The 16,030-nt window shown below is 37.1% G+C and overlaps 2 protein-coding genes across 3 annotated transcripts in view; one reads left to right on the top strand and one right to left on the bottom strand.

Moving 5' to 3' along the window:
- Positions 1-16,030, top strand: part of LOC150109861 (uncharacterized) — a 391,072-nt gene that overhangs the window by 227,140 nt on the left and 147,902 nt on the right. The window lies entirely within an intron of this gene.
- The window catches only part of LOC150109862 (uncharacterized), a 244,348-nt gene that overhangs the window by 109,181 nt on the left and 119,137 nt on the right, over positions 1-16,030 (bottom strand). Inside the window, exon 17 of the mRNA XM_090396070.1 lies at positions 640-843. Coding sequence (XP_090252196.1) covers positions 640-843 — 204 coding nt within the window. The remainder of the gene's footprint in view (positions 1-639; positions 844-16,030) is intronic.

Raw genomic sequence — 16,030 nt, 5'->3', positions numbered from 1 at the left:
TTTCAAGTTTTCCCATTTCTAATAAGGTTTTCACATTCCATGTTCCTATGTTTGTGTAATTTTTCTGCTTCTTTCTGTCTGTATCAGGGTTTTGCTACCTGAGAAGCCTGATTTCTTCCCCTGCCAGGCATGACTCCTCTTATGGAGGCTCCATCACCGATCTCATTTTGATTGTTTCTAGTTTCCATGCTGCTTTTTCTAGGGATATTAATGTGGTAGTTTCCCCTTGCTTTCCACATTGCAGTGTTACAACCCTTGGTCCTATAAATTTGTCTGGCTTGTAAGTTTCTGGTTATGAGCCTTTCTAACATCAATTGTCTTTGGCCTCAGGCCAGTACTGTTAGTTGCTGGTGCCCACTACCAGGGTTTGTATCAGACTTTCCCTCTCCTAGGTATCTCTCTTAGTCTGGCTCCTACCCCCTACGAAGACCTATCTAGCTTGGGTGGCCCTTATAGTAGTTGCACCACCACTGGCATAGTTCTCGGGGTTGTCGAAGCATGCAGCCCCCCCCCACCACCACCACGTCAAAGTGGAGATACCTTTTTTCCTAATGTAAACTACAAATTTTGTAGCACTTACATTTGACATTTTCATATAGTGTCATAAGTTAAACAAGCAGAATAATGAAACATACATACCCCATCTTTCATATTAAGTGAAGTTGGAAAATTTGTTACTAAGTATTCTAAGACTTCAGTTTGATTGTTAGTTGCAGCAATATGTACTATTGCAGCTCCATATGCATCACGAGCTCGAAGAAGTTTTTCATTCTCCTCAATAATTGCCTTTACTGTGTCTTCATCTCCAGTTCCTGCAGCTTCATGTAGGGTCTGAATTGTTGTCTGTTAATATGCCAAACAGAACTAGCTATAGAGTGTAGAATATCACATATGAATATGCACATAAAGATTTCAAAGTTGACTTCATTAATATATTTTTAGGCTTAGAAAAAATTATAATTCAAATTTGGTGAATAAAATGTTTAGAAAAGTAGTAACTTTTTGTTATACAACAAATTTTATAAATCCAGAAAGCATATTTGTACATGTTTGTATGATATTTATAAAAATAAATTTAAAAAAAAAATCCTTTAATTATTTTTATTTCCCAAAGGAAGCAAGCAAGTTTCATTAGCCCTAACTATTTTTTCAAAGATAGATGGGTAGTCAATCTCTATCATTTAGCCTATGCTGATAGAGAGCTCAAAGTATTAATTTATTTTGTATTCAAACACAAGTGGTACAGTAGTAAGTAAGTGGCACAACATTATTTACAAATTAGGATACATTACAAACGAGAACAGCTTAAATTTGATAGGTGAATTATACAGGGAATAATAAGTAACAAGCTATTAATGAATCAAGGCTTTCAGGAGAGAGAGAGAGAGAGTATTTGCTGTTAAGTAGAATACCATTCATACAATTTGCTATCACAATGGAGTGAGGTGATATCTTCGTTAGAAAGAACTTCATTCATCCATCTTCATTCTTTGTGCACTGCAAGATATTATATTCCTTCCAAAAGTCTGAGGATTTTCTCATCCTCAGTAGCAGCGATAGCCTGAGCAAAAGTGTTTCTTAAATAAAATACCTTGAAGATATCAGTATGAGTGGCTGTAAGTCGCACATAATATGAGGACTGACTGTAAGTTTTCCATTTCCACTTTCAGTACAGCAGCATAATTATACTCGAAGCAATTCTTATCATCTGCTTTTGGAATTCTGAAGTCATTAGTTGTCGTTATTTCAAAAGGAAGTTATATTGAGAATTGCTGTTGATTAAACTCAAATGGAGGAGATGTTGAAATAGGTGAATCCATAGTCCCAAAAAAATCATATTAAATATTTAATGGAATGAAAATAGTGCAAAAATAATGCATCTGATATTTTATCTCTGTCACAGAGACATCTTTAAAGGTAAAATATAAATTGTAAGAAACTCCAAGACTAGTTGAAAATCTAGTGTCTTAGTTAGGATGAGCACCCTCTGTGGGCATAGGAAAGCCCAAGTTGTAACTCGGGATACCAAGAATTGCTGTTTTCCATATTTTGGGAATTTAATCAACTACGGTTGTCTACATTAAGTTAGTTTTTAAGGATAGCTACAGATTGTGAAAAAAAATTGCATGTCTGATTTTACTGTGATGAAGCATAGTGGTTTTTTCTATTTGATTCTGTGGGTGATGTCAAAGACACGTTTCACTGAACTGAACTGCTCATAGTTGTTATTACAGATGTATATTTTATGTTCTTCCAGTTAGTTGTCTGATATTCCAGTCTGCTCATATAGTATGTCAGCTTGTAGAATCAAGGAACCCTATAATGCCATGAACTGAAAGAGGGAAAGCATAATTTCATTTGCCTCTTCTGGATTCACTGGTATTTTCTTTCCATCTTGCATCTGGACTCTCTTTTTATTTTCCTAGCGGTCTATATTTATTGACTTCTTTTGATGGCCAATATCTTTTCATCCTACATAAATGCCCTTTCCATTACTCTCTTGTATTCCTTGATCTTTTCATTTAAGTTATAAATGCTTAGCTCCTTTTCTAATATCTTCATTTTTTTATGGTCTAAAGTTATGCATCCTTTCATTGGTTTTAAAAATCTCATTTCTGCTGCCTGTATTTTACTTTGATCTTTACTTTATTAATGAGTCTATATTTTTGGTCTGTATAGTAGAGTGAGAGTATATATATATATATACTTATTTAGTACAGTATACTTATATAGTACTCTAGATGATATAGAATTATATGCTTAGTAATACATATATACTTACTTAGTACTATATCATCATCATCAAATTCCTGACATGTACCCTCAATGGGTGTACAGGATATGATAGTACCACATGAAAAACTTACATCACCACTAACTTCCTATCTACAATTTTCCTCCAAATCAATCTGTTGTCTGTCAAGATATTATACATTATCAGATCTTACACTTCTATCTTCTAGATCTGGGTCTTTTTCTTCCAACCTGGCAGAGAACACTTGTTTTGCTAATCTTTCCTCTCCCATTCTGTTTAAGTGACCATTTAATCTGAGATTAGCTCTGCTAATGCATTCCTGGATGCTGACAATGTCAGGTTCTTTCCTAATATCCTCATTTTTAATATGATATTGTGATTGATGCCATCTGTTCATGCCCATAATCTTTCTCAGGACTCTCCTATCAGCAGTCTCTAGTCTTTTGTCAAGTGTTTTATTTCTAACCCAGCTCTCAGATCCATAAGTTAAAATGGATTGGAACACTGTTTTGTATACGGCTAATTTAGTGTTTTGACTAATTTCTCTCTTATTCCATATAAATTTATTCAGCTGACTTCCTATCATACCAGCTTTGTTGATTCTGTTGTCTATTTCCATATTTAATTTACCATCTTCATTAAGGACTTCCCACAATGAGTCTTGACTCCATGGAGGACTGAATAATAATAAATAATCTTCATTAAAAATCATGCCTAAGTAGCTGAAATGTTTTACTTCTTCTGTAGGTTTTTCATTTACAATGCAGTTGATATTTTCAATGCTTTCTACCTATTTTCATTGTCTTGTTATTGCTGACCTTCATACCATATCTATTATAACACTACTATTCAATTTAATAAGAGAATCTTGCAGACTTTATGTGGATTTATTTAGAAGTATAACATGATCCACATAGAGCAAAGAGCTGAGATTAATAAAATGTGATCCATATAGATATTTAATAACAGAGGGGATAATGTACATCCTTATCTGACACTAGATTTAACATTAAACCATCTTCCTCTACTTCCTTCAATTCTAACTGCTGACTCACAACTCAAATAAAGACTAAGTATTGCTTGATATAATGCCTCCATTGACACTATACAACTGTAGGGTTTTGAATGGCTTCTCTCTTGGCACCTTGTCATAGCCTTTTCCAGATCTACAAACCGCTCTCCAGCGAAAAGGCCGATGGTTCGAATCCTGCCGTGGGCATGGATGTTTGTGAAAATACTAGTGGTGGTGTTTGGCTGTAGATGGTGTTGGTGAGATTATGAAGATAGTTGTATGAATTGTAAAGTAGGTACCCTTCCTCGATGAGTTTTTGGACTCCCTGGAGGTGTTATGTAATAATAATAATAATAATAGATCTTTGTTGTATTCCCATGATTTCTCAACTATTTGTCACAAAGTGAAAATCTGATCCTGACAGTCTCTGTTTGGCCTGAATTCAGCTTGTTCTTCACCAAGCATCCCATCCATACTCGTTTCTCAAGTATACAGGTATATCCCGGTTAAACGTTACCTCTGGTAACGAAGTCTCGATATAACGAAGTCCCCAATTTCAAGCTCCAATTTACGTAAAAATATTAAAATTTTAAAGTCAACTCCCAGCAATCATCCGATTGGAGAACGACGGCGACTTGTCCTCCCAAGCTGTGGGTGTGTCTGTTTTAACAGTTGCGAGTGTCATCCACATTAATTTAGTCGTTGTGACACTTCATAGGGCGTGTTTCAGTGTGGTGCATTGCAATGAATGATGTATGTTCTCTGATAGCATTATTGTAGATTTCGTAAATATTAATTGATATTTTGTTTTTCTACCCATTTAGTTTAAAATGTCAGAATCAAGGAAAAGAAAAGCAATTTCTTTAGAAACTAAATTAAATATTGTACAATGTGTTGAAAGGGTGAAAGAAAATCTGATGTGGCACATTCTTTAGGATTAGCACAGTCAACTTTAACAACCATACTTAGTCAATCAGAAAAAATAAAACAGTCTGCTCAGAATTGTACAGATGTTACAGCAGCAAAATTAATTCGCTTAAGGAGTCCAATTTTAGAAAAAATGAAGAAAATGTTAAATTTTATGATGCTGTGACATGTCATCTATCTTTGTGGATAGATGACATGTCACAGCATCATATGCCTTTAACTCAAATGGTGATTTAAGAAAAAGCATTTTTGTTTAATCACCTGAAATCTTAACAAACTGAAGAAATTGCAGAAAATTTTGCAGCTTCTCATGGTTGGTTTGAGAAATTTTAAAAATGGGCCGGAATTCATAGTGTAAAATTATCAGGAGAAGCTACAAGTGCAGATATTGAAGCTGTGAATAGGTTTCCAGAAAAACTAAAGAAAATAATTGAACGTGAAAAATTTTAACCAAATTTTGTGTTCAATGTTGATGAAAGCAGTTTGTTCTGGAAACGGCTACTATCAAAAAGCTTCATTTCTATTGAAGAAAAATCAGCAGCTTGATTCAAAGCAGCCAAAGACTGTTTAATGTTACTCTTTGCATCAAATGCCTCTGCTCATTTTAAATTAAAATTGTTATCAGTTTACCGTTCGGTGACCGCGCGGTTAGCCTAGTGGCTTTGCGCTTCGCAACCATATGCCTGGGGAAGGAGTGTCCCATGTTCGATTCCCGTTGTAGACGTGAGGAATTTGAGGATCTTCCTCAGGCATAGCCAAGTTAGCCGGTCTTGGACACGGTCAGTAGAGTTTTTTCCACCAGTTTATCTGGCGTTTTTCATCCCGCAAACAGGCAAACTGGCCCCGTGAACATACGCCTCTACAGTCAAAAATATACCCCCCCCCCAGCGGCAGACCAGGCGACGGGTTGGTTGAGAGTAGTACTAACAAGAAGTCGCATCTAAAAGTAACACGCGGACCCTGCATAGGAAGCGGGAATAACGCGTAGAAGAAGAAGATCAGTTTACCGTTCGGAAAATCCGATGGCGTTAAAAGTAACATAAAAACGAATTTACCTGTAATATGGAACGCTAATAGAAAAGCGTGTATTATCAAGGAGTTATTTACTGATTGGTTTGTTAACCATTTTTGTCCAGAAGTGAAACAGTATTGCAAAAGAAATAATTTTGAAGAAAAAGCTCTTGTTATTGGACATCCTACTGATCTTAATACATTAGACCAGTGTTTCTCAAAGTGTGGTACGCGTCCCCCCCAGGGGTACGCGAAAGGTCGTTAGGGTGTACGTGGCAGTTTTTGGCTATGTATGATTAAAGGAGTCATTATATTTTTCAACAAACAGTGCAATTAGAGACAACTGGGATAAAACGGTGCTAACTAATAAATTACATCCCCTCTCCAACAGAAAATGCTGTCTGGACTAAGCAAAACCATATGTTGCCAGTGGAACATATGGTTTTGCTTGACACCACCCCTCGTTAACGTGTTAAAACTAAGAAATATATAGTGAATGTGTTTCAGATATTATGGAATTCGGTTGAAGGGAATTAGCATTTCAACTCAACTGTTGGAATACTAATTTGTCTTTGGTTCACGCGATCTTTTGTTAATACCACACCAATCATATGCAGTTCTTCGCTGCTCTACGTATCTCAAGTCTTGTAAATTACTTGTAATTTTTGCTTAACATAATGGAAAAGAAGACGACGCTTAAGTAGGTAGTGAACTTAGAATAATTTTTCTGGCCTGGTTAGCATCGCCAACCAAAAAAAAAAAAAAAAAACTGCAGGTGAGTCCCACCGTGGCTGTTTGTAATAATTGCCACACATAATTGCCATCTTCATGGGAACATAAAACTATAATAAGTGTACATAGGCACTAACAACGAGAAAATGAGACCAAGAGAATAACTAACATTATTCGTAGAGTCCTAAAGGTGCCTCCTAGTGGGCTAAATTGGGTTGTCTTGGCTGTAGGGCTGATGTTCTCATGATGCAAGCTTCCCAAATTTGGGGCAGTCTCCTGCACCCAAATTTGTTGAGGTTAGGGAAGTTTTTTAGATCTGAGGCCGATTCCATGAACAATCTTTTGTATTTGTATTTGCTGCAGTGTAGTAGAGTGGCTTTCGTCCATCATAATCTTTGGCAGGTATCCTGAGCATGGGCCACAAGTGTTTTCTGGTTTTTACATCCGGTTTCACCAATATAGCCATTCCGGGCTTGCAGACCATGCTCTGGATACCTGCCACAGAATACGATGAAAGAAAGCCACTCTGCTACACTGCAGCAAATATAAATACGAAATATTGTTCATGGAATCAGTGTCAGATCTAAAAACTTCCCAAACCTCAACAAATTTGGGTGCATGAGACTGCCCCAAATTTGGAAACTTACATCATGAGAACATCAGCCCAACAGCGAAGACAATCAATTTAGCCTGCTAGAGGACACCTTTAGGACTCTAGGAACAACGTGAGTTACTTTCTAATAATAAATTTAGTTTAATCCTTTATCCAAGTGCAAGCAAACAAAGTTTGTGCCTGAAGTTTCTTCAGGACTGAGGCAACCCGTGACAAAGGTGGACTGAGCTCTCACCACTTGTCTTAGTATCTTCCATAATGCAAAGCACATCTCCTTGCGGACGTGTATAATGCTGTGCATTAAGGGAAGGACCACTATCCAGACTGTTTCGATCTTTATTCCTGAAGATACTTCAGGTGCAAGCTTTGTTTGCTTACACTTGGATAAAGGATTAAACTAAATTTATTATAGTCTAACCAAGTGGGGGGGGGGGGAACTTCCAACATCTTTCTATAATCCAGAGTAATTTAATAATAAGTTGAGACACCTTTTGGCAACTGGTATAGGTAAATATGACTTCTCCATTACTTCCACTTTAGTGTCACCACCTCTGGGTCTGGCTCCCACTGAAGAGACCTCAATAAAGGTTGAAACCAGTCGGGGTAGTGGCCCTTCCCTTAATGAATAGCATTATACATGTCTGCAAGGAGATGTGCTTTGCATTATGGAAGATAATGACAAGTGATGAGAGCTTAGTCCACCTTTACCACGAGTTGCCTCAGTTCTGAAGATACTTCAGGTGCAAACTTTGTTTGCTTACACTTGGATAAAGGATTAAACTAAATTTATTGTAGTGAGTTACTCTCTTTGGCTTCATTTACTCGTTGTTAGTGCCTGCATGCGCTTATCATAGTTTATGTCCCATGAAGATGGCATTGTAACATTGCCAAAATATACGAAGTATTGATTAAAGTTTTCTTTTAATTAATATTTAGTATACGTGGTAATTTCCTGAAATAATTTAATAGTTTTATGAAGTAAATAGGATTTCATTATTTTTAACACATCTTTCAAAGGGAAATTCATTTTTATTCCTCTGAACAGTTTATACAAAAAGTTACCTATTGAAAGACATTCAGATTTCTAATATTCTAACTAAAATGTATCAGAAATATCATATGATACCTCTTCTAGAGCAATAAATGATGTGAACTTTGAGACCTTGAAATATAGAGAGTTCTGCTCTCCTTGTTTATTAAAATGTAGGCTTAAATATTCCATGGTCAGGTCATGTCTCTAGGTCAGGGTTTTAGAATTATATAACAAGAAACACAAATACTGCACACATATTTTAAAGAAAATGATTTATTACTTCAGGAAACTGTATGATTACCTCTAGTTATTTTCATTCATTACTGATACTTTTTTTTTTTTTTGAAATACGTTATCTTCTTGTTAAAAAACGTTTAATTTTCTTGACCAAAAAGCTCTGGAAAAACTTTTATTGGGATTATATTGATTAAGTGTATATAATAATCAACTAAGTTATACCAACTAGTTTCACCAACTAAGTCTGTTGGCATCTTCAGGGTACATAACTGATGTAAGGCACTAAAAAGTAAAAAACTGTTACAAACTAAAATCAACCGATTCCAATTATATTAAACAAAGAACAGAGTGCGTACAATGCATTCATAGAGTGTGGATGATCTCACTTGTTGTTATTTAGGAACGTTCTATAGTTGGCACTATAATTCAGTTCTGGCGAGTTGAATATGCTGGAGTGTATAACATACCATGCTCGTGCGGCTTGAATTACATCGCCCAAACTTCAACGAGCCTTGAAATTAGGCGAAAAGAACATATAGGTGACGTCAGTAATAACAGAGAAGAAAAATCAGGGTTAGCTTTTCATTTCTCAAGAACACACCATACCATAGAGTGGGATAGAAGCACAATTCCTTACATGGAGGAGGACTTCCGCTCCCAAATTTTTAAGGTGGCCACAACAGTTGCCCGCTGTACACAGAACCTTAACAGGAACCAAGGACTAATCTTGCCCATGATCTGGAAGACCCTTACCAGATCCTTCAACTCACCAGAACTTAATTATAGTGACAACTATAGAACGTTCCTAAATAACAACAAGTGAGATCATCCACGCTCTATGAATGAATGTATTGTACGCGCTCTGTTCTTTGTTTAATATAATTGGAATCGGTTGATTTTAGTTTGTAATAGTTTTTTACTTTTTAGTGCCTTACATCAGTTATGTACCCTGAAAATGCCAACAGACTTAGTTGGTGAAACTAGTTGGTATAACTTAGTTGTTTATTATATACACTTGATCAGTATAATCCCAATAAACATTTTTCCTACGTTATCTTCTTGCAAGAACACTTCTGCCTTGTACTGACACAGAAACATTGAAAAGATAAAGGCATTGCTTCTTACAATTCTCAATCTCTAACATAGCAGGAATTTTATACTTATCTATTTTCCAGTAGTAAAAAAAAAATTAAAAATATACCATCATTGCTCTCTATTCAGTAAGTGTAATCAAATAATTGCAGAGATGTTAGTAAGCCTCAAAGCTAAAAATGACTCGCACTCACAGATTAGATCTGTACTAAGTCATACATAAACACACAAAAAATTCCAGTATTTATTGATATCAGATTTTTTTAAAATGTTTTCTGAAGGGGAAAAAACAGAAAGAGCAAATTTTTAGCTGCAGCTTTATATTAAAAAAATAATTAAAAACAATCTAAGAATTTTATTTTTATGATACAGATTCTACTAAAAATTCCAGTTAAAAACATAAGATTGTTTTTAATTAATGTTTTTTATTTTTTAAAATTACAGTTTGGCACACATTGAATCTGTAACCTAGCTCTTGGTATGTGCATTATATTCCCAGAATAATTGTAACTGCAGCATCTCTGATTTTGTTTCTGACTCTTATAGTTTCACTTCTGGTGTGTTCATTCACTTTATGGTGGTTATTCCATAGAAAATAATCTAATAGTGCAAAGTTAGGACTTTGAGTAGCACAAATCAATAGCTACCCTGTTTTTTTTTTTTTTTCCCCATAATTCAGTTGAAAAAATGACAGGATATTACACACTTTCCCGCTGTTCAACCAAGTGAAAGAACTCCCCAGTGTCAACCCTGTAACCACCTCTCAACAGTTTAAAAGTCTCAATCATATCACCTCTCCTTCTTCTATCCGCCAAACTCTGCAGTCCACATTCCCTCAGCCGATTCTCATAACTATCCTTGTACAGTCCTGAGAACATCTTTGTCATCCATCTTTGTATCTTTTCCACAGTTAATTTATCCCCTTCAAATCCTGTGGACCAAATCTGAGAACAATAATCCAAGTGTGGTATGATCAGAGACTTATACAACGGAATGATAACTGTTTTATCTCTGCAGGTCAGTGTCCTTCTCATAATTGCAGCAATCCTCTGTGTTACCTTCACCACCTTTGCAATATGTCCCCTAAACTTCAGGTTTCTATCAATCATCAACTCCAGATCTCTTGTCTCCCCAACTTCCTCCAGTATAACTCCTCCCATAGAATATGCAGAGTCCCATCGATGTTTCCCAAACCTCAAGACCTTACATTTTGCTGCATTAAACCGACACTCCCCATTCATTTGCCCATCTATCTAGCTTATTCAAATCCTCTTGCAGGGCTACCACATCTGCACTATTACTAATAATCCTTCCCAGCTTCGCATCATCCGCAAACAACTGAATATCCCCTTGCAATCCACTGGCAATGTCATTGATATAAATGTTAAACAATATAGGTGCTAGTACTGAGCCCTGTGGGACCCCATTTGTAACCTTCTATCTCCTTGAAACTGCTCCACCATACACAACTCTCTGATACCTATCAGACAGCCAATCCTGAATCCAGTTGACCAATCTGACATCCAGACCATTGTGTTGCAACTTAAATATCAGCTTATCATGTGGCACCCTGTCAAATGCCTTTGCTAAGTCTAAGAAAATTGCAGTATATGCCTTTCCCTCATCTAATGTTCTTGTAACTTTATTATAAAAGGCTAGCATATTGCTAAAACAAGAGCGCCCTTTCACAAATCCATGTTGACTTTCACAGATAACATTGCCCTCATCTGCCCAGTGCTGTATACGGTCCCTCACTACTTTCTCCAAGATCTTAACTACTGATGACACATAGACTGGTCTATAATTAGACACTTCCAGTCTATTACCACCCTTATGCAATGGCACTATCTTACCCTCCTTCCACTCCCTGGGCACCCTTGCCAAAGCCAGACTTTCATTGAAAAGCCAGGTTAAAGGCACTGTCAGTTCCCTAGCACATTCTCTCAAAACTCGTGGTGAAATACCATCCAGTCCCAAAGCTTTATTGACATCCAGAGTTCTCAGTATCTGAAACACACTCTCCTCCTGTACCTCTAAACCTTGAACCTGCCCTATTCCTCTAGCATTAAAACTGGCTCCTCCAGGATGAAATACTCCAATAAAATGGTCATTGAACAATTCCACTATGTCCCGTGCATCAGTCAATCTATTCCCATTTTTATCCCACAATATCATTCTTCCACAGTCATTTCTCCTCCTACTGGCCACATAGCTAAAAAATTCCCTAGGATTTTCTTTGGATCTTAGGGCCAATCTCCTCTCATATTCCAGTTTCGCTTTCCTTACCACACTAGTCACTTTTCTGGCCTGTGTCTTATATTCTTCACGCATCCTCTCTTCACCTGTCTCCTTATATCTCTTCCATAGCCTCTTTTTCAAATGCAATTCCTGTTTAATATTGTTTGTCATCCACTTTACTCCAAATTGTGTCCTCTTCTTCACTCGTGGTATACAACTTACCATTGCTGCTAACAAATATTCTTTCACAATTTCCCACGCACTAACGATATCCCGGCCTTCCAATTCCTCCCTCCATGAAACTTCCCGAAGTTGACATCTAAGACTATTATAATCACCTGCATTATAATTCCACATAAGTTCCCGTCTCTTTGATACTCCTGCATGTCTATTCATTTTCCAAGTCAAAACCATATGGTCACTATCTCCAACTGGTGAGAGAGATGTCATCTCAGTTATGAACTCTTCTGATGCTATAACCAAATCAAAAACTCTTGAACCTCTTGTTCCCTCTGTTACATGTTGTCTAAGACATTTGTCCCTCAAGAATTCTAGAAATTCCATTCCACTATTGCTACATGCATCTTCCTCTCTCCAATTTATACTACTGTAGTTAAAATCTCCCATAACAATCATTCTTCTTGCACTTGCCAAACTTAGCTGTCTAAACATCTCCTGGTCCCCATCCTCCGTGCTCCTGGGTCTGTAGCAACACCCCACTAAATATCCTGTCTTGCCTACCTCTACCTCACACCATATGCTCTCAAAATCATTTGTCTCACTTCCTTCCAAAGCCTCCACTCTTAGAGGATAGGTCATCACTTATCATAAGCAGTACCACACCACCAACATGCTTTCCCCTCCTATCCTGATGAAAAATGCTATACCCAGCGACTTCTATTCCTGTTATTATATCCCCTTCTGTCAACCATGTCTCAGTGATCCCAATAATTTTTGGCAAGGCTGATGCTATCTGTGCCACCAATTCCTCTCCCTTAATCCAGATACTCCTGGCATTAGTATAAAGCATATAAATGCCATTGTTTCTATACCCAGCATTTTCTCTTCTAGACTCCACTGGGCTCAGTGTTACCTGACATCGTCTCCCTTCTCCCAAGTATCCATTCCCACAAGAGGCCACCCCTGCTATCATCCTCCCTGGGACACACTCACTCGTTCAGAACAGCAATCTCTCCAGATGCCTACGTCCTTCCTCATTCAAATGTAAACGGTCTCTCGCATGCAATTCCTCTCTTTCCTCAAACGCACTCCAAGCATCCACATACCATATAATATACCAGTCCTCTCTTGTTTTGAATGTCATTTATGTATATTTGAACAGTGTGAGTGATAATATTGCTCCTTGTGGGACTCTGTGCTGTATCTGTATTCCCTGGCTATGATATGTGCCTATTTTTATTATTTGTGTTCTCTCTGTGAAATAATTCCTAAACCAGGTATGCAATGTCCCTCTTATTCTGATGGAGTATAGTTAAGTTAGCAGTATTTCATCAAGTTTTTCAGAAGCTTTGGTAAGATCAAGAGTATGAGGATAGCAAATTTGTTTTTTTCAAGCGCTTTATTTAGTTCATTTGTATTGTCCTCTAATAACATGGTTGGCTCTCCATTTTCTGGAAATCTTATTGCTTTTGTGAGATGAAACTATATTTCTGTAATTAGTTTGTAGTGTTGTGTGCATTACTTTTTCCAGAAGTTTACAGATGACAGGGAGGTTAGCTATTGGTCTGCAGCTGTGATTGTCATTTCTTTTTTCCTTGTTTATAGATAGGTGTAACAGCGGTTTTTAGTTGTTTGGGAATAGTGTCAGTGTCGAATATCATGTTCACAAGTTTCAGAAGTACAGGATTTAGTTGTTCAAAATATGTTAGGAGGTCTCTGATTTTGATTTTGTCAATTCCTGGTGTTGTCTTTTGCTTTAATTATGAGAGAGCATCTTTCAGTTCCAATTGGGATACAGGTGGACATAGTTTACTGTTGATCTTGGATTAATAGTTTTATGTTTTGGCATAATGGGGAAGGTATCTTTTTTTTTTTTTTTTTGAGTTGTGTGATGCTATTTGTGAAGGTGTAGTTAAATGATTGTGCTAGTTCCTTTTGGTTCTTCTCTTCACGGAAGTTTTTGATAAAATCTTGTGGCGAGGTTTTCCTTTTTTGGGTTAATAGTTCATAGTTCATTAAGTTCAGACCATATTTCTTTGGCACTGTATTCTGCAAATTTCTGAAAGTAATATTGTCTTTTTGCACTTCTAATTTTAGTTGTTAATTGGTTTCTTGTGTTTTTGTACAATGTTTGTAGGTGAATATTGTTGGATTATTTTTTTTTTTACTCAATTCCATAGAATGTCTTTTATTGCAATGCTGTTAAGGTTGTCCTCATTTATCCATGGATTATTTAGTGCACGCCTCCTGTTTCTTTGGTGTTTTATTGCTCTTCTGCATATTTCTGTAAACTGAAATTTGGGGCTGTCTTATAAAGTTATTGGATCATTTATAGTAAGTAGCTTGTTCCAGTGTGTGTGTCTTTTACAAAGTTATCAGTGATGCTTTTTGTTATGATAGTAGCGTGCAGTTGGTGGGATTTTATAGCATGTAGGGAAATTAATGGTGGTCTTGGGGAATGAAGTTGTGATAAATTAGTGGTCAGCTAATTTAGCGGTGATTAACAATGACATATATGTGTTCATAGGAGCACGTATATTTATGTGGTGTATTCATGATTGTGTTAGTGAGTCATTTAGAATTTCTTCTCTTGTTGTGGGGAGTGTATCAGAGAGTTGTGTTGGTGGGGCAATTTCAAGGAAGCAGAGAATTACAAGTGGGGTCCCAAAGGGCTCAGTACTGAGACCTATATTGTTTAACCTTTATATCAATGACATTGTCAGTGGATTGCAAGGGGATATTCAGTTGTTTGCGGATGATGCGAAGCTGGGAAGGATTATTAGTAATAGTGCAGATGTGGTAGCCCTGCAAGAGGATTTGAATAAGCTAGATAGATGGGCAAATGAATGGGGAGTGTCGGTTTAATGCAGCAAAATGTAAGGTCTTGAGGTTTAGGAAACATCGATGGGACTCTGCATATTCTATGGGAGGAGTTATACTGGAGGAAGTTGGGGAGACAAGAGATCTGGAGTTGATGATTGATAGAAACCTGAAGTTTAGGGGACATATTGCAAAGGTGGTGAAGGTAACACAGAGGATTGCTGCAATTATGAGAAGGACACTGACCTGCAGAGATAAAACAGTTATCATTCCGTTGTATAAGTCTCTGATCATACCACACTTGGATTATTGTTCTCAGATTTGGTCCCCAGGATTTGAAGGGGATAAATTAACTGTGGAAAAGATACAAAGATGGATGACAAAGATGTTCTCAGGACTGTACAAGGATAGTTATTAGAATCGGCTGAGGGAATGTGGACTGCAGAGTTTGGCGGATAGAAGAAGGAGAGGTGATATGATTGAGACTTTTAAACTGTTGAGAGGTGGTTACAGGGTTGACACTGGGGAGTTCTTTCACTTGGTTGAACAGCGGGAAAGAGTGATGACAAGAGGCCATCCCTGGAAGTTACGAAAGGAAACTGTGAGCAAATTCAAAAAATAGCCTCTCTTTTTTGAATTTGCTGTGGTGGAGCATCCTGGCTGACCATGCCTTGGACACAACCCACAGGATCTCATGGAAAAAACCACCATGCTCCACCACAGCAAATTCAAAAAAGAGAGGCTATTTTTAGAATCAGCAGCAACTCTTAGAAATCAACCAAATCATAATAAATACAGTTGAATTAAGCTTCCTAAGATTTGGGAAACACTTATCATCAGAGATCCCGCCTTACATTCCAGGCCACCTACAACCGCCCTTAGAGGGCACTCCACCTAGATAGGGCTTAAGAGTCACCCACGTGGTCGGGCTTAGTATCATCATCAATATTAAATTCCTGCCATGTACCCTCAAGGGGTGTACAGGATATTATGACAGTACTACATGAAAAAATTACATCATTACTAACTTCCTATCTACAATTTTCCTCCAAATCAGTCTGTTACTTGTCAAGACTCCAACATTATCAGATCTTATATTTCTATCGTCTAAGGCACTTTGTACCATATCAATCCACCTATATCTTGGTCTTCCTCTGGATCGTTTTCCTGCCAACCTGGCAGAGAACACTTGTTTTGCTAATCTTTCCTCTCCCATTCTATTTAAGTGATCATACCACCTGAGATTAGCTCTGCTAATGCATTCCTAAATGCTGACAATGTCAAGTTCTTTCCTAATATCCTCATTTTTAATATGATATTGCCATTGATGCCATCTGTTCATGCCTCTAATCTTTCTCAGGACTCTCATATCTGCGGTCT

Source organism: Typopeltis vanoorti, chromosome 1 (genome assembly GCF_054136105.1).
Source record: "Typopeltis vanoorti isolate ZY-2024b chromosome 1, IOZ_Tvanoo_1.0, whole genome shotgun sequence".
NCBI classification, from domain to species: Eukaryota; Metazoa; Arthropoda; class Arachnida; order Uropygi; family Thelyphonidae; genus Typopeltis; species Typopeltis vanoorti.
This window is presented reverse-complemented; position numbering and strand designations above follow the sequence as displayed.